We start from the raw sequence: 19,454 nt of genomic DNA, 5'->3' as shown, positions 1-19,454 counted from the left end.
CACATCAGATGTCAAGGAAATAAGCAACTATCTTACTTTTAAAGACATCTGAAGGCAGCCCTGTTTAGGGAAGTTTTTAATGTTTGATGTTTTATCTTTTTTTAAATATTCTGTTGGGAGTCACCCAGAGTGGCTGGGGAAACCCAGCCAGATGGGTGGGTTATAAGTAATAAATAACAACATCAATAATTATTTTATAGATTATAAATGCCGTATTGGTTTGTCACTGAAATAACTTGGCCCTCTACTTAAGGAAGAAGATCCTACCAGCTCCCAAGACAGACGTACCATTAAGAAACATCTCCTAATATTTATCCTTTGTTTGGAGGAAGGGCTAAGGTTGTTCTCAGGCCCAGGACCAGCCACAAGTCCCACAAGTTTGTGGCCGGAAGTGGTGGGTCTGCGGTGGGTTTCTAATTTGGCCGACAAACCCTGCCCATTTCGACGTTGCCATTTTAACAGCGTTCCCTCTCGCTGGTCAAGTCCGGAAGTCTCTGCAAGGGCAGGCCTTCCCAGCGAACGCTCACCTCTCGTTTCCAAAGTGACCGGCTCAGAAAACTCTCCCGCCACAGCTTTGTTGCAGGCTTTGACGCGGAAATTCATGTACTTCATGTCAAATTTCAGCCCTGCAGCAGGAAACGGACAAAGGGTCAACTTCCTCGGCCGACAATTGTGTATAGGTGATCCCCAAACCCTGCGTTATAAGAATTCTAAGGTCTCAAATATAAAATACGGTAAAGGGACCCCTGACCATTAGGTCCAGTTGTGGCCGACTCTGGGGTTGCGGCGCTCATCTCGCTTTATTGGCCGAGGGAGCCGGCGTACAGCTTCCGGGTCATGTGGCCAGCAGGACTAAGCCGCTTCTGGCGAAACCAGAGCAGCACACAGAAACGCCGTTTACCTTCCCGCTGGAGTGGTACCTATTTATCTACTCGCACGTTGATGTGCTTTCAAACTGCTAGGTTGTCAGGAGCAGGGACTGAGCAACGGGAGCTCACCCCGTGGCGGGGATTCGAACCGCCGACCTCCTGATCGGCAAGTCCTAGGCTCTGTGGTTTAACCCACAGCACCACCCGCGTCCCCAAATATAAAATAAATGTGCATAAATGTGCAAGGCAAACACATGCACAAGTATATAAACCAAATGTCTGAAATAGTACAGAAGAGCAATCCGGAAGCCATTTTGACTCTCCCAAATTGTCCTCAGATGTTTCTCTGCGAGGAGGAAGGAAACAGGAAAAGCTTTCCAGTTGTCTTTGGACTGTAGGAGCCTATGCCTCCCTTTGCAAATACAGTCTGGCAAGTATCTGTTAAGCTGAACACACATAATAAATATGCCTAAGAGATTCAGGAACTAAGTACCGTATTTTTCGCACCATAGAGCGCACCGGACCATAGGGCGCACCTAGTTTTGGGAGGCGGAAAACAAGAAAAAAATTATTCTGAACCCCAGAAGGCAGAACAGCAAGAGGGATCTGGCTTCTGGGATACCGTGTGGCTGTTCTGGCTTCTGGGGTAACCACGCCAAGCCTCTTCAGGGCAGCGGGATGAAGGCTCCCCCTGCCCAAAGAGGCTGCGCAGGGCTAAAGCAGAAGCCAGGACAGACGCGTCCCTGAAGGGGCACTGCGCCTTCTCTCTCCTTCTGCGCAGCGCCTCTCCTTCACAGGAGAGGCGCTGCACAGAAAGGGAGAAGGGGCATCGCCCTTCAGCGAAGCGGGAGGAGGAACAGAAGAAGACCCTTCTGTTCCTCCTCCGGCTTCGCTGGACAGGCGCGTCGCGGAGAAGCCAAGGAGCCTGCATTCGCCCATAGGACGCACACACATTTCCCCTTCATTTTTGGAGGGGGAAAAAGTGCGTCCTATAGAGCGAAAAACACGGTATTTACCATCTCAAAGGAATGGCCGGGCTACCCAGAAAATGGAATCAAGTAAGGCATTATTATCAGGTAACTGGCAGACAGGAGAGAAACAACACTCTCAAATTTCTGCCAGAGACCACCTCCTTCCGTGACGTATGTGTGATGTTTTAGGGGGTGGTCTTGGGCTACTGGGTGGGCAATTTCAAAAGTCTTTATATGGGCTTGTGCACCATTGTTCTGGGTTCCTCTTCCCTCCTGCGTGTGGTGGGTGGGGATCCTGTTGCAACAGTTTATTTCCTTTAATAAAGATCAGGCTTACTAGAGCAGCTTTGCTTCTCAATATACTCTGGTTGGCCTCTGTTATTTTCTCCTACCTATAGTGCACCCACTTAAGGACTCTATACGGGCTCTGGAATACCCCACAAGGGAGAGGGAGCAGTTTTTTCTTATAACACTTGCAACCATCTGGCATGCAGGATGAGACCCTCCCTGCCCGCAGACTGTCTCGCCAGAGTGGTGCATGCTCTGGTTATCTCCCGCTTGGACTACTGCCATGCGCTCTACATGGGGCTACCTTTGAAGGTGACCCGGAAACTGCAACTAATCCAGAATGTGGCAGCTACACTGGTGACTGGGAGTGGACGCTGGAACCACATAACACCGGTCCTGAGAGATCTGCATTGGCTCCCAGTATGTTTCCGTGCACAATTCAAAGTGTTGGTACTGACCTTGAAAGCCCTAAATGGCCTTAGTCCACTATACCTGAAGGAGCGTCTCCACCCCCATCGTCCAACCCGGACACTGAGGTCCAGCTCCGAGGGCCTTCTGGCGGTTCCCTCATTGCGAGAAGTGAGGTTACAGGGAACCAGACAGAGGGCCTTCTCAGTGGTGGCGCCTGCCCTGTGGAACACCCTCCCATCAGATGTCAAGGAAATAAACAACTACCTGACTTTTAGAAGACATCTGAAGGCAGCCCTGTTTAGGGAAGTTTTTAATGTTTGATGTTTTATCGTGTTTTTAATATTCTATTGGGAGCCAACCACAGTGGCTGGGGAAACCCAGCCAGATAGGCAGGGTATAAATAATAAATTATTATTATAACCTGCATGGGCTGTCTCACCAGAGAGCGTATACTCAGTCTGCTTAATTCCTTCAATGACCATCCATGGCTGATCTTCTTTGACCCGGGGGGGACCTTCGAAGTTGGTCCGACGGTACTCTAGCACGTAGTGGTCAATCTTGCTGTCCTCTTCAGGCATCCTCCAAACCAGGGTCACACAGTTATCAGCCACCAAAGATTCGGCTGTGTCTATCTCCGGGGCACTGGGGACTAGGTTTGCAAGGGACAATAAGAGAGGATAGGTGCACAGAATTATAGATCAGGATATGTTGGCATAGCTGTCAAGCATCCCTTATTTGGCGGGACAGTCCCTTATCCCAGCGCCATGTCCCGCTGCTGTCCCTTATTGATGATGTCTCTTAAATAAGCTACTGAAGATAATGGGGCCCTTTCTATGCCCAGCTTGCTTTGTCAACAACAAATTGTTGCTGTTTTTTTGTGTTGAATATATGCTATATCATAATTTATGGACCTAATAGGTATCTAAAGCCATTTGCACGCAACAAAATATGTATTTTATAAACGTAATTGTTGATCCCTTATTTTCAAGGCTGCTGGTCCCTTATTTTCAAATCTGTAAGTTGACAGCTATGTATATTGGCCATTTGCAGATTAGCTGCACTGCAGAACAGTGGCGTAGCGTGGGGGGTGCAGGGGGGGCCGGCCGCACCGGGCGCAACATCTGGGGGTTAGGGTTAGGGGCGCAAATCCACGGGTTAGGGGGCGCAAAATCATGGGTTAGGGGGCACAAATTACTTGCCTTGCCCCGGGTGCTGACAACCCACGCTACGCCACTGCTGGAGAAGGCATGCTGGGGAGACCACACATTATAAGGAACGCAAAAATAACTTTTGCTAGGTTTTAATAACAAAAGCAAAAACTCCTTTTACAATATATCAGTAAGCATGACCCAACCACAAACCCATCCATCAGAGTACTGAGAGAGCTAGGTGTGCTCTTTATATACTATACCCAATAGCTTAATTACCACAACTTAACAGCACCTGCTATACTGCTTCACAGCTGTAAAACTAGGTCACGTTATTTGCTCTGGCCTTTAAAGAAACGCACATCTTGTGGAACAATAATGAACCTTCAAATTTAAAGAGACCATTCAACAGTTATCAGCCACCAAAGATTCGGCCATGTCTATCTCTGGGGCACTGGGGACTAGGTTTGCAAGTGGACAATCAGAGAGGATAGGTGCACAGAATTATAGATCAGGATACAGTGCCGGATTTACGTAGAAGCTAAACAAGCTATAGCTTAAGGCCCCACTCTCTTCGGAGACCCCCCCAAAATTAAAGAAAAAACAAAACTGGACCTACATTTCCAAAATAAAAGATAAAAAACAAATAAAATAAAACCTACAGCAACAGTGTTTTGTGTTGTAAAGGCTCCTATGATTTAAGCCATGGGCCCCGCCTGCTAGCCTGCTCCCTAAAATATCACTGGTTTGCTCCTTTCTATATATAGGGTGCCTACATTCTGCATGGACTGGTTGCACGGCCAGATGTGCAAATGGCTTGAGATACCTATTAGGTCCATAAATGACCAAATAGCATATATTCAACACAAAAAACAGCGACAATTTGTTGTTGACAAAGGACAGCTGGACATAGAAAGGGCCCCATTACCTTCAGTAGCTTAGGGTCTCATCAAACCCAAATCTGGCCCTGATCATGAAGCTTACTCAGATGCACCGAAATTAATGCATGTAGCTCATTTAGTTCATTTATTTTATTTCGCAAGATGCTGAGTGTAGGACGAGCTCCAGACAAGCAGAACTCAGCAACCGAGGGAGGAGGGCAGCAGGCTAGGCTCCACCGCCTTAAAATAATAATTACAAAAATCTTCGGGAGAATTTGTGCACGAATCTGCTTCTTTTGCCCTCCCTCCCTCCAGTTCTTTCGCCCTTTGTATCTACGGCAGGGACTGTGTTGTCGTCTTAGAACTTTGCACAGCACCTAGAAAAATTTTGGGTAAAATGACAACGCGACAACCCTGTGAGGTAGGTTAGGCTGATAGACGTTCAGCCAGCAAGTGGGAATTCGAACACAGCACCCCCGCAGTGCTTGCCTGACATGCTAACCATCCAGGAACCCCTTTTATGAAGAGGCACATAGTAAGTTCATTTATCCCCTACTGGTGAGGCTCGCCGACCTCCCGCAAAAGCAAAAATTTGACCTTTTGCTGTTAGGCAAAGATCAGAAGAAGATCTGGATGGTTGCCAGATTCTGTGTACAAATCTGTAGGCGCAGATCATCGCCCAACTCAAAACAGTCCGGCATGAAAATCCCAAAACTCGGTTCCATGGGTGACTCTGAGTCAACACTCTGGGACAGTTTATTGTTGTACATTGTTTCTAAATGTATTGTTGTACATTGTTTTACAATTGTTTTAATTGTCTGTTTTAACCATATTTGCACATCAGTTTCTAATGTTGTGAGAGTCCTCTATTTCAGAGACTTCTACTCTGCAGCCTCTTATAGTTTTAACTGCGTGTCTTTTAGTTCTTATGCTCCTACAGTTGTTTTAACTGCTTGTTTTTATTTCTTATCTGTTTTAATTATCAGTTTTTACCCATCCATTATCCGTGTTTAATCTTGTATTTTATTCAGATGTTTTATCCTATGCTTGTTTCCTTGCCCTGATTTGCTCTAACAATTATTGGTAAAAAAAAAACAAAAAACCTGCTATTTTATTTATATCTTTGTTTGTTTGTTTGTTTGTTTGTTTGTTTATCCTGGTCTGTGACCGTAATAAAGTGCAACCCCGAATACCTGGCAGAAATTTCAGAGATTGCAATATCCGACGCTCCTGGCCAAAATCGACCATCAGGTGGCTCATGTTGTCGCTGACTTTTGCCTTGAGGGAGAGGCGAAACGCAGGCGCCATGGTCACGCTGCAGAGGATTGGGTCCCAAGGGAGGGGGGTGGAGAGGAATTTGTTAGAGAGCGCCCCCAAAATAAACGACAACCTTCATCCCAACTGTAGTGGTACCTCGGGTTACATACGCTTCAAATTACAGACTCCGCTAACCCAGAAATAGTGCTTCAGGTTAAGAACTTTGCTTCAGGATGAGAACAGAAATCGTGGTGGCAGCAGGAGGCCCCATTAGCTAAAGTGGTGCTTTAAGGTTTAGAACAATTTCAGGTTAAATACAGACCTCCGGAACGAATTAAGTACTTAACCTGAGGTACCACTGTACATCCACACAAATGGGGGGGAGGGGGAAGCAAAGAGGCCTTTGAGCAAAGATTGTGAAACATACAAGAACCCAGTGTCTAGACTTTGAGAGGGGTCAGCCCGGAAACCACTGAGAATACCAAGGTTTTTCATAATAATAATAATAATTTTTTATTTATACCCCACCCTTCCTGGTTCAAAAACTGGGCTCAGGGCAGCTAACAACAAATTTCAAGCACCAGATGTCAAAGAGAAAAACAACTACCAGATTTTTAGAAGACATCTGAAGGCAGCCCTGTTTAGGGAAGCTTTTAATGTTTACTAGGTTATTGTATTTTAATATTCCGTTGGAAGCCGCCTAGAGTGGCTGGAGAAATCCAGCCAGATGGGCGGGGTATAAATAATAAATTATTATTATTATTATTAAAATTATTATTATTATTATATGATGCAACAAAAAACAGCATAAAATACAGTATAAAACGTGAATAACAATAAATCAATTTAGGGGGTGGGTGGGAAGAGAATGCCACAGAACATGCGCAAAGCGTCCTTTCCCTGACTACAAGCAAAGGTGAGTTTCAGTCTTTTTGTACAGGATGGGGCAGGTTGCTTCTGAGCACGTACAAAGTGGACTTTCCTTGCAGGTGGAGGGAAGACCAAGAATAATATGAGGATTAGACACTCAAGCATCCCTCTCCAGGCTGCGTATGAACCGCTAAAGTCTCTCGCCCGCCATAACTGAAATTCAGGAAGAAGTCAGGGGTGCGTCGAAAATAAATTGGTCCGCAGCAAGTTGGGCCTTCGATAAGGGCAGGAGGGGTATGGGATGGGGGCCTGGGCACAGGGACCATGGCAGTATATTTTATGCCCTTTGGTCTAAACGTGGTCTTTGGCAGAGGAGAATACTTGTGGAGCAAGAGGTTTTTTCTGGAATGCAACGTACCTGTCTTTGATCTGTTTAGCAGCCTTCAAAGAAGCGTGAGAAAGAGGGCGAAAGAGTAAAAGAGAGAGAGAGAAAGAGAGGGAGAAAGGGGGTCACCAGTTATAATTCAAGATGAGGAAAACAGCACCAAGACATTGGCTGTACAGGAATATAGCATGCAACTTTCTAGGTGTTGCCCCAGCAGCCGATGGTCAGGGATGATGGGTTTTGCAGTCAAGTAAGTTCTGGGCGCTGTGGCACTGTGGGTTAAAGCCTCAGAGCCTAGGACTTGCCGATCGAAAGGTTGGCGGTTTGAATCCCCGCAATGACGGGGTGCGCTCCCACTGCTCGGTCCCAGCGCCTGCCAACCTAGCAGTTCGAAAGCACCTCCGGGTGCAAGTAGATAAATAGGGACCGCTTACTGGCGGGAAGGTAAACGGCGTTTCCGTGTGCGGCTCTGGCTCGCCAGAGCAGCGATGTCACGCTGGCCACGTGACCCGGAAGTGTCTCCAGACAGCGCTGGCCCCTGGCCTCTTAAGTGAGATGGGCGCACAACCCCAGAGTCTGTCAAGACTGGCCCGTACCGGCAGGGGTACCTTTACCTTTACCTTTTTAAGTTCTGGGCATATGAGACGTGGGTGGCGCTGTGGGTTAAACCACAGAGCCTAGGACTTGCCGACCAGAAGGTCGGCGGTTCGAATCCCCGCAATGACGGGGTGAGCGCCCGTTGCTCGGTCCCTGCTCCTGCCAACCTAGCACGTCAAAGTGCAAGTAGATAAATAGGTACCACTCCGGCGGGAAGGTAAACGGTGTTTCCGTGTGCTGCTCTGCTTCGCCAGAAGCGGCTTAGTCCTGCTGGCCACATGACCTGGAAGCTGGACGCCGGCTCCCTCGGCCAATAAAGCGAGATGAGCACCGCAACCCCAGAGTCGGCCACGACTGGACCTAATGGTCAGGGGCCCCTTTACCTTAAGTTCTGGGCCCTCCCCAAGGTTCCCCATCTCTGTACTAGACTAAGGAATACCCTCGCAAAGTTTAAAAGCACATTGCTCCCAGCAAAGAGTCCCTGAAACTGCCGGCCGTCTGACCCCTCCCAACTCCCCCATTTGGCCTCAGAACTCATGATCCCGCGATTGAATGTAAAAGCCTATCAACCATCCGTTCCTAAAATGCATGGTCTGAGACCTGCAGTTATTGGGCGATGTTATGTACTGAGTTGAATAGGATCCAAAATGTAGCAGTCTGATTGGTCCTAGAACAATAGGATCCAGAATGCAGCAGTCTGATTGGTCCTAGAACAATGGGATCCTAAATGCAGCAGTCTGATTGGTTCTAGAACAATAGGATTCAGAATGCAACAGTCTGATTGCTCCTAGAACAATGCAGCAGTATGATTGGTCTGCAGGAGCCACCCAATCCAGCTCCAGGTGGAAGTGAATCCGCAACCTGATTGGCCTACAGGAGAATCCCGGAATTAGCCAATCACCTGCAGCCCATTGTCTAAATAATGTCTATAAAGCAGATATTGTGGGGGAACTTCCATTCTTCCTCACCACTATGAGCTGAATAAAGAGCATGAAATCCTCTCTCGACTCCGAGTATATTTCAGGCAGGATACACATTTAATCAATAATAATAATCTGATAATGATGCGCTCATGCGCTCGCTCTTTGTTGGTGGCTTACAGGACCCCCATCTAAATTCCCACAGAAGCGCTGGCCGGTTTGGGCTCTGCGACAATAGGAATCCCGAAATATTTCCAAAGTCACACAGGCTTTGCAGAGCCTTGCATCTGCTTGCCATCATTTAATCCTGTTTCTCCAAAATATGTGGGCCGGGAGATAACCCTCCAAGCTCTCTACACCTGACCCCCCCCCCCGAACCACTGAGCCCATTGCCCAGGGAGGCAAGTCGAGCGAGCAGCTCTTTGTACCTGGTTGAAGTCATGGTTCTCAGCCCCCTGGAGTGTTTGGTTGGCTGTTTCCAGTAGTTCCTCAGAGCTCTCTAAGGCTTTTGTGCAAGCAGCCAGCTGGTTCTGGAGCAAGGAGTGGTTTGTGGAACAGAAGAAGGACAGAGAGAGAGAGAGAGAGAGAGAGAGAGAGAGAGATGTTATAGCAAGCATGTCTGAGGCAAGGTTCTGCCTGGTTCCCTGTAACTTGGCTTCTCGCAGGGAGGGAACTGCCAGAAGGCCCTCGGCGCTGGACCTCAGCGTCTGGGCAGAACGATGGGGATGGAGATGCTCCTTCAGGTATACTGGACCGAGGCTGTTTAGGGCTTGAAAGGTCAGCACCAACACTTTGAATTGTGCTCGGAAACGTACTGGGAGCCAGTGTAGGTCTTTCAAGACCGGTGTTATGTGGTCTCAGCGGCCGTTTCCAGTCACCAGTCTAGCTGCCGCATTCTGGATTAGTTGCAGTTTCCGGGTCACCTTCCAAGGTAGCCCCACGTAGAGCGCATGGCAGTAGTCCAAGCAGGAGATAACCAGAGCATGCACCACTCTGGGGAGACAGTCTGCGGGCAGGGAGGGTCTCATCCTGCGTACTAGATAGAGCTGGTAGACAGCTGCCCTGGACACAGATTTGACCTGTGCCTCCATGGACAGCTGTGAGTCCAAAATGACTCCCAGGCTGCACACCTGGTCCTTCAGGGCCACAGTTGCCCCATTCAGGACCAGGGAGTCCTCCACACCCACCCGCCCCCTGTCCCCCCAAAACAGTCCTTCTGTCTTGTCAGGATTCAACCTCAATCTGTTAGCCACCATCCATCCTCCAACCGCCTCCAGACACTTACACAGGACCTTCACTGGTTCTGATTTAAAAGAGAGGGAGAGCTTTTGGGGGGCGGAGGGAGGAATCCACAAGTCTGATAGCTTGGACTCTGAAATGAGGAATATAGAATTGTAGAGTTGGAAGGGACACTAAGAGTCATCTAGTCTGACCCCAGTGCAATGCATGGATTATGCACCACTCTGGCCAGACATGCAGGGAGCATGGACCACTTTGGCCAGACATCTCTCTGCAATACAGGTGCCCCTTACCTGCAACTCGTAAGTCCTGCTGGCTCGATCCTGTTTGATCTTCATCAGCATCCCATCTTTCAGCTCGTCCAACAGGGTGAACAGCGACTGGAACTCTGCCTCAAGGTCTTGCTGGACTCGGTCCGAATTGGCCTGGCAGGATGAAATCAGGCACGTATGAGCTTGATACAAAAATGTATCATATAATTGTTGTAGATCACTGGCTAGTAAATTTGCTAGCTTTAATGAGATGACTGCAGAGGTGGAGATTTGCCAGATTTTTTTGATGGGCACGTGAAAATGTTTATAATAAAAGCAGCCAAGGATTTGAGTCAAGAAAGATCTCAGAAGCAGAGTTATTATCTCAAATAACAAGAAGCATTTTATTATTAAACTATCACTCAGTAGATAAATAGGTACCACTCCGGCTGGAAGGTAAATGGTGTTTCTGTGCGCTGCTCTGGTTCTCCAGAAGCGGCTCAGTCCTGCTGGCCACATGACCTGGAAGCTGTATGCCGGCTCCCTCGGCCAGTAAAGCGAGATGAGCGCCGCAACCCCAGAGTCGGTCACGACTGGACCTAATGGTCAGGGGTCCCATTACCTTTACCTGCTCAAAGCTATAAGGGCCACAGAGCCTGGGACTTGCCAATCAGAAGGTCGGCGGTTTGAATCCCCGCAATGACGGGGTGAGCTCCAGTTGCTCGGTCCCTGCTCCTGCCAACCTAGCAGTTCGAAAGCACGTCAAAGTGCAAGTAGATAAATAGGTACCACTCCAGCGGGAAGGTAAATGGCATTTCCGTGCGCTGCTCTGGTTCGCCAGAAGCGGCTTAGTCATGCTGGCCACATGACCCGGAAGCTGTACGCCGGCTCCCTCGGCCAATAAAGCGAGATGAGCGTCGCAACCCCAGAGTCGGCCACGACTGGACCTAGTGGCCAGGGATGCCTTTACCCTTTACCTAGTAGGCTGATTATACAGTCATGCAACTTCCTCTGATGAGGGTCTGCGCCAGGACCTCTCACTGCAGAAATCAAACTCTGCTAACCCTTGAACTCTCATCCCAGTTACCTCCACGTTCTGCAGCATCTGTTTGAGGACGTAGATGAAATTTTGGATTTCCTCATTTTTCACAGCCAGGGTGGTGATGATCTTTCTAAGGGCGTCCTGTCCCAGAAGGAAAAAAAAAATCTTGAATCAACGGCTCCTTTTATTTGCGTGTGTTCGTGCATTCCTTTCATGCCCTCTGATGACACTTTAACGACCCAGGTGTCCTTGCTATTGAGTATTTATGATAATAATAGAATTGTGGAGTCAGAAGGGACATCCGAGTGTCATCTAGTCCAACCCCCTTGCGACACAGGACTCTTCCGCCCGTTGTGGGGCTCAAACCCACAGCCCTGAGATTAAGAGTCTCAGGCTCTGCCCACTCAGCTACCTGGGGAGGTCAGATACGCTCCCACTTTCTCAATGAAACTTTTTAAAATTTGCTTTTCAAATTGTTATGAAACTGCAGTGACAAGTAAACAATAGAAAAATCAATAATATAGCCAGTGTAAGGCAGGGCACACAAATCCTAAACACCTATCTGTTTATCTATCATCTATCATCTATCTATCTATCTATCTATCTATCTATCTATCTATCTATCATCTATCTATCTATCTATCTATCTATCTATCTATCTAATCTATCTATCATCTATCTATCTATCTATCTATCATCTATCTATATCTATCTATCTATCTATCTATCATCTATCATCTATCTATCTATCATCTATCATCTATCTATCTATATCTTTCTATCTATCTATCTATCATCTATCTATCTATCCATCTATCATCTATCTATCTATCTATCTATCTATCTATCTATCTATCATCATCTATCATCTATCTATATCTATCTATATCTATCTAATCTATCTATCTATCTATCTATCTATCTATCTATCTATCATCTATCTATCTATCTATCTATCTATCTATCTATCTATCTATCTAATCTATCTATCATCTATCTATCATCTCTCATCTCTTATCTCTATCTCTATGTCATAAAATTTACACACCACTTGATTGTAAAACAACAACAATAACCTCAAAGCGGTTTACAAAACCAAGAAAAATCTACAGCCCAATTTTAAAACATACAAAAGCTAAAATGCTGGAAAAGATTGCAGTTAGCTCGGCTTTCTAAAAATCTGGGTAGGCATGCCCAAACGAGGATGCTTTCGGTAGGCGCTGAGAAAGGTAACGTGAAGATGCCTTGCTTGAGCTCAAGAGGCAGGGAGTTCCACAGTAAATGACCCAGTTCTTACAAATGTGGGGCGGCTATTGCGTGGCACCTGCTGATCAAAGTGGTCGAGTGGGCGCATGAGTTTTGAATTTTGCAAAAAGGAACATAGGTAAAAATAGTAAGTCTCCTGATAAAGCATTTTTTAAACATTTCTCTTTGCAGTTCTCTCCAAAGTTTCAGCCATGGAACATCTCCCATCCTTCCTTGGAGATGCCCAAGATTTGAATCTGGATTTCTGCTTGCCAAGCAAATGTTCCGCCACTCAGCTATGGCACAGCTACAAAATTAAGGAAGATTCTAGTCCTCATGAGAAGCCTGAACACAAAGAAGCTGTCTTTTATGAGCCAGACACCTGATTCCTTTAGCACAATAGCCACACCGCTTTGGCAGTGCTCTCTTCTACATTTATTTTTATTTTTATTTTTCCTTTCCAAATGCTTTTTATTGAGATTTAAGAATACCAACACCAACCAACAAAAACATCAAATCTTATTACATATTACATATATCCTACTTTATGCTCCATAGAGCCATTGACTTCTGTCTTTTCCTTCCGCAAGTTTTCTTATTCCAATCTATAATTCACAGTTTCATTGGTTTAAAATTACACCATGACATAAGATTTAATTCAATCCTGGCAACGTTTTCATATTTCTACAGTTCTCACTTATATAAACCATAAATTTACTCCATTCGTCTCCTCTTGATTGCGAATTCTGTGTGTCAATTTTGCCATTTCAGCGTATTCAACCAGCTTTATCTGCCATTCCCTTACAGTCGGAATCTCCTGTAACTTCCACTTTTGGGCTATCAAAACTCTAGCTGCTCTTGTTGCATACAGATATAATCTTTGGTCTGTCTTCTTAATATCTTCTTCCACCAAACCTAGCAAAACTTCTTCTGGCTTTTTTGGAAAAGTATATTTAAACATCTTTTTTAACTCATTATAGATCGATTCCCAAAACTCTTTTATTTTGTTACATGACCACCACATGTGGTAAAAATCGCCGTCCTTTTCCTTGCATTTCCAACAAGTTTTGCTACTTGTCCTATACATTTTTGCCAGTTTGGTGGGAGTGAGATACCAACAATAGACCATTTTCATAACATTCTCTTTTAAAGCAGAGCATGCAGTGAATTTTAGACTTTCATTCCAAAGTTTAGCCCATGCATCATAGTCTATGTTATGTCCCAAGTCAATACCATTTTGTCATGACTTCTTTTATGAATTCATCTTTTGTGTTCCATTCTAATAAAAGATTGTACATTTTCGAGAGCGGTTTGAGCTTACTTTCTATAATATCTGTTAGGAATTTTGATTTCTTATCTTCTAGTTTTTATCATCTTTAAGAACATCGTTGACTTGATGGTATTGCAGCCATGCTGTCAATTTTTCTGCAATGCAATTGTAGGGCTTCAATTTCCAACCTTCTACATTTTTAAAAAATCCTTGCACACAGAAAAGCAGGACAGAAGGGGAAGGCCTAGCTTTCTACCTGTAGGGATTTTATTTTGATTGACTTTGGAGGCACACCCCACCGTACTAGTGCCTATGCTCACAGCCCTGAGGTCGCCTCCCTGTCGCACCTTTTCTCCCAACACACAAAGCGCTCCTTAACCCCTCTCTCCGCCTTTTCCATCTCAGTCTGCAAAGGCAACTCCCAAACTCCGCACCTTTGCAACCTCCCCTAAGATGCAAAGTCGACGGGGAACAAGGATGACAAAGCAGAGATGAAGGGAGGAGACCGAAACTCCTTTGGCCCAAAGCGAGCATCTCTCCATCTCTCCATCGTCCTCAGCTTCCTGGTTGCTGCATCCTGTATCCTCCCTCTTTTTTTCCTCTGCATCCCTCGCATCAGCATCTTTTTACCTTTTGGTCCCCCATCTTCAGCTGCTTCCTCTGTCATGGACCAGGAAGGATGCTGAGAGGCAGGGGGAGGAATTGGTCCTCTTGTGGAATTAACAAAGCTGATTGGGGGGTTGTGGCCGGGTGGAGGGGAGGGTGGGGGGAGGGAAATGCTTCTGAACTTACTGCCCTTCCTCTCTGCGCAGATGGAAGAGCATGCTGGGAAATGTAGTCCAGTGAGAAAGAGAGAGAATAGAGGAGGGGTGGAATTGGGTGCCGATGAAAGCAGGCTTGTAGACAAAGGATTTGCCTGCATGACTAGGTTCCTCATGTATGTAGCAGTCTGCAATTCATCCAAAGCTGAAGAAAATGTTTTCAGCACAGGGGAGGAAATGCGGGAGGAAAGAACGGACAAAATTTAATGATTATTCAGTTAAAGTTCTTAAGTTAAACTAATTGGAAATAGCTTGCAGATATTAGTTTGGCTTAGGATTTTATATAAGTGATGAATTACTATGTTTAATTTCGTATTGAAAAGTTATAAGGATGTTAAATTATTAAGTTAAAAGAACTCTGATTTGGAAAAGGATATGCATTGAAACTCAACCAAGGGGAAGTGAGGGAGTCACTTAACAATGTTAATAGGTGTGATTTTAATAAGGTAATGATTTATATTTGTTTGTTTATAATTTTGTGAAAATCAATAATATTTTTTTTGAAGAAAATAAAGAAATGTGGGAGAGCTGAGAAGGCAAGAATCATAGAGTTGTAAACGGACCCTGAGCATCATCTATTCCAACCCCCCTGTGCTGTTGTTTTGAATCGTTTGCACATTTTTAATTCCCACCCTAATTGTTTTTATATGTGAAACTGCTTTACAGTGGTACCTCGGATTACATACGCTTCAGGTTACATACGCTTCAGGTTACAGACTCCGCTAACCCAGAAATAGTGCTTCAGGTTAAGAACTTTGCTTCAGGATGAGAACAGAAATCGTGCTCCTGTGGCGCGGCAGCAGCAGGAGGCCCCATTAGCTAAAGTGGTGCTTCAGGTTAAGAACAGTTTCAGGTTAAGAATGGACCTCCAGAACGAATTAAGTACTTAACCTGAGGTACCACTGTATTTATTTATTTTGAAACAATTTTTATTTGCTTGTGCAAGAACACATGGCATACTCAATAAAGAAACGTTTGGACATTTGGTCTCTCCTTTTGCTTTACTGAACATTGTCAGGGCAGGACAAAAATTCACAGAAGGTTACCAAATTGAATCTTCGGCATATCTAGAAGGACTAGGGACAACAATTGTCTAAAATCTTAGAGAGCCGCAGTGTAGACAAACCTAAGCAAAGCAACCCACCTTTGTTCCTTTAAAAAATATATATATTTGGTTTTACAAATAATATATAGAATTATAACAATACAATACAAAATACATATCCATATTTAGAGATTTCTCTAAATCTCTGGACTTCCCACCTTCATGGGTCCTATTGTCAACCTTTTCAACTGCATATTACCGTATTTTTCGCTCTATAAGACGCACCGGACCACAAGACGCGCCTAGTTTATGGAGGAGGAAAACAAGAAAAAAAATATTCTGAATCTCAGAAGCCAGAACAGCAAGAGGGATCGCTGCGCAGCGAAAGGAGCAATCCCTCTTGCTGTTCTGGCTTCTGGGATAGCTGCGCAGCCTGCATTCGCTCCATAAGATGCACACGCATTTCCCCTTACTTTTTAGGAGGGAAAAAGTGGGTCTTATAGAGCAAAAAATACTGTATTTCATAACCCATATTTTATATCTCTCCATTCTGTCCATAATATTTGCTACATTACAGTTGTTATTGCAACCCTGCTAATGTTCTCATCTGCTTACAGTGGTCTCCTAGGTATGTTATAATTTTCCCCATTCTTTATTGAAGTTTTGGTCTTCTTGGTTCCTGAGCTTTCCGGTCAGTTTTGCCATTTTGTGATAGTCCAAACAGCTTGGTTCGCCATTTTTCTCTGGTAGGGACTTTGTCTTCTTTCCATCTCTGGGCTAATAACATCTGTGCAGCTGTCGTTGCGTACATAAAAAGCCTGTTCTCCTCCATTGAAATATCGGTACCTACAATTCCTAAGATCATGGCCACTGGTCCCATCACCTCCTGGCAAATAGAAGGGGAAGAAATGGAGGCAGTGAGAGATTTTACTTTCTGGGGCTCCATGATCACTGTAGATGGTGACAGCAGCCATGAAATTAAAAGACGCCTTCTTCTTGGGAGAAAAGCAATGACAATCCTAGACAGCATCTTAAAAAGCAGAGGCACCACCTTGCCGACAAAGGTCCGTACAGTTAAAGCTCTAGTTTTCCCAGTAGTGATGTAGGGAAGTGAGAGCTGGACTTCCTTCTTACCGTTTCCTGCCTGGTTCCTCTAGCGTCACCCTAGTTTCCGGTGGATCAGTGAAGTCCCCAATAACAGGTGTTCTCATGTCATCTGTAATACTGCCTCCCTCCCTGTCAGGGTTTAATTTCGAGCTCTCCTGATCAGATTACTAGGATGCCCCCTGGTTTAGGGTGGGAATAAGTAATAAAATGGGACGTGGGTGGCGCTGTGGGTTAAACCACAGAGCCTAGGACTTGGCGATCAGAAGGTCGGTGGTTCGAATCCCCGCGATGGGGTGAGCTCCCGTGGTTCGGTCCCTGCTCCTGCCAACCTAGCAGTTTGAAAGCACGTCAAACTGCAAGTAGATAAATAGGTACCACTCCAGCGGGAAGGTAAATGGTGTTTCCGTGTGCTGTTCTGGTTCGCCAGAAGCGGCTTAGTCCTGCTGGCCACGTGACCCGGAAGCTGTACGCCGGCTCCCTCGGCCAATAAAGCGAGATGAGCACCGCAACTCCAGAGTCGGTCACGACTGGACCTAATGTTCAGGGGTCCCTTTACCTTTAAGTAATAAAATGAGAACAGAAAAGTGGAGAAAGAATCTGTAGTGATGGCGGAAGTTCTGATTTTTCCCATGATGACTGTTTTGAGGTGCTTTATAAAAAATAGAAAATTTCAAATCCTTTAAAAAAGCTTTGCTGGTGCCCTAAGAACAAGTGTAATCTACCTACAGTGGTACCTCAGGTTACAGATGCTTCAGGTTACAGGCGCTTCAGGTTACAGACTCCACTTACCCAGAAATAGTACCTCAGGTTAAGAACTTTGCTTCAAGATGAGAACAGAAATCGTGCGGCGGCAGCGGGAGGCCCCATTAGCTAAAGTGGTGTCTCAGGTTAAGAACAGTTTCAGGTTAAGAACGGACCTCCAGAACGAATTAAGTTCTTAACCCGAGGTCTTGGGTTGGGGAAAACTATGAGGCAGACTCTCCTTCTTCTCCACAATAACACAACACTTGCAAACTCTAATGATTTCTTTCTTTCTTTCTTTCTTTCTTTCTTTCTTTCTTTCTTTCTTTCTGTAAACTTGAGATGTCAAGGTAAGACGTAGGGCTTCAGAAGTCAATGACTCATGCTTTAACTGCATGTACTTTGTCGAAAGATTTGTTATTTTAATTAAAGCATTTTAACATCCGCTCAGTCCTCGTAAGGTCTCCGCTGATGCCCTTTGATGTTCAGTAATCCCCTGGAGTGATATCATATTGCATGTGACTCTCCACATTGACTGACAGCTGCAGATGGGGAGGAGAAACGAAGTCTAAATTTGCACTTGAAGGCAAACCTACCTAATTCACATTTTCCGAAACAATATGAGAACCGAAGCACAGCCAGCCTCAGAAACTCACATGTAACTGAATTTTGCAGTGGCGTTCCCCAGGGAAAAAAATTGCTATCGTGATACTAGGGTGAAGTGTGCCAATAGCATACAGTGGTACCTCGGTTTAAGTACTTAATTCATTCCGGAGGTCTGTTCTTAACCTGAAATTGTTCTTAACCTGAAGCACCACTTTAGCTAATGGGGCCTCCTGCTGCTGCCGCACTGCCGGAGCCTGATTTCTGTTCTTATCCTGAAGCAAAGTTCTTAACCTGTAGCACTATTTCTGGGTTAGCGGAGTCTGTAACCTGAAGTGTATGTAACCTGAAGCGTATGTAACCCGAGGTACCACTGTACAAACATTAGAGGAAACCGCTTTGCAGAAATAGATATGTTAGACAAAAATACACTGAAGCGTACCGTAGTTTTCAGTGTATAAGACAAGCTTTTTTTTTTCCTTTAAAAAGGATGTTTAAAATTTGGGCTCGTCTTATACATGGTAGTTCAGAGTGGGGGCTGGCTCAATAACTCTGGGCCATCTCCCCCCCCCTTTTTAAAAATCTGAGTCCCCCAAAATAGGGGTTGTGTTATACACGAGGGTGTGTTATACACGGAAAAATACGCTATGTATCAGGAGACATTCCAACTAAACCGCTAATGAATTTTCATGACTTTTTTTTTAAAAAAAACTGCGATCTGATGTGGGAAATGTTGGAGAACTGGAATTAGGATTGGGAGGAAAAGGGAAGGAAAAGAAAACTTGGCTATATGCAACCTGCGCCCGTGTAATTTGTTTTTTTTAAAAAAACAGCACTCAATCTGCTCTCTCTCTGTGTGCGGTTTTGCAATGACTTGCAAGAATATTGCAATTATTTGCACCTGCGGTGCTTTTCTTTTGGAAAAAAAAGGTGGGGGAACTCACAACAAAGTTTGCTTGTTTGTTTCATTGCAATTGTTTTATTGTTTTATTGCAGTGCCACACACACACACACACACACACACAAATCCTGGGCATGTGATTAATAAACTCAAGCAGACAATGGTCTGGATTAGAAATGGCCACCATTTTATTGATTATAGACATAGGTGGATTTTGAGCTCAGGCATTGGGTATATATCCATTCCAGCCCCCCCTCCAGTCAAATACAGTGGTTGTTGTTTAGTCGTTTAGTCGTGTCCGCCTCTTCGTGACCCCTGGACCAGAGCATGCCGGGCACTCCTGTCTTCCACTGGCTCCCGCAGTTTGGTCAAACTCACACTGGTAGCTTCGAGAACACTGTCCCACCATCTTGTCCTCTGTTGCCCCCTTCTCCTTGGGCCCTCCATCATTCCCAACATCAGGGTCTTTTCCAGGGAGTCTTCTCTTCTCATGAGGTGGCCAAAGTCGACAGAGGACGAGATGGTGGGACAGTGTTTTCGAAGCTACCAGCATGAGTTTGACCCAACTGCGGGAGGCAGTGGAAGACAGGAG

At 45.4% G+C, this 19,454-nt stretch overlaps 2 protein-coding genes across 4 annotated transcripts in view; one reads left to right on the top strand and one right to left on the bottom strand.

The window, feature by feature from the left end:
- STAP2 (signal transducing adaptor family member 2) overlaps positions 1–19,454 on the top strand; it is a 78,708-nt gene that overhangs the window by 42,259 nt on the left and 16,995 nt on the right. The window lies entirely within an intron of this gene.
- The window catches only part of FSD1 (fibronectin type III and SPRY domain containing 1), a 34,445-nt gene that overhangs the window by 11,088 nt on the left and 3,903 nt on the right, over positions 1–19,454 (bottom strand). The window contains exons 1-8 of one of the 2 annotated variants that reach the window (XM_083720531.1): positions 14,275–14,394; positions 11,175–11,270; positions 10,130–10,261; positions 9,026–9,127; positions 7,114–7,136; positions 5,762–5,883; positions 2,979–3,188; positions 528–626 (exon numbers count right to left, since the gene is read on the bottom strand). In XM_083720531.1, the coding sequence (XP_083576657.1) occupies positions 528–626; positions 2,979–3,188; positions 5,762–5,883; positions 7,114–7,136; positions 9,026–9,127; positions 10,130–10,261; positions 11,175–11,270; positions 14,275–14,289 (799 nt within the window). In that variant the 5' untranslated portion in view covers positions 14,290–14,394. Of the gene's footprint in view, positions 1–527; positions 627–2,978; positions 3,189–5,761; positions 5,884–7,113; positions 7,137–9,025; positions 9,128–10,129; positions 10,262–11,174; positions 11,271–14,274; positions 14,395–19,454 lie in introns of those variants that run through there. The other variant, XM_083720532.1, reaches the window with a different exon arrangement.

This window comes from Podarcis gaigeae (assembly GCF_964106915.1).
Source record: "Podarcis gaigeae genome assembly, chromosome: 18".
NCBI classification, from domain to species: Eukaryota; Metazoa; Chordata; class Lepidosauria; order Squamata; family Lacertidae; genus Podarcis; species Podarcis gaigeae.
Note: the sequence above shows the minus strand (reverse complement) of the source record. Positions and strands in the feature narration are given on the sequence as shown.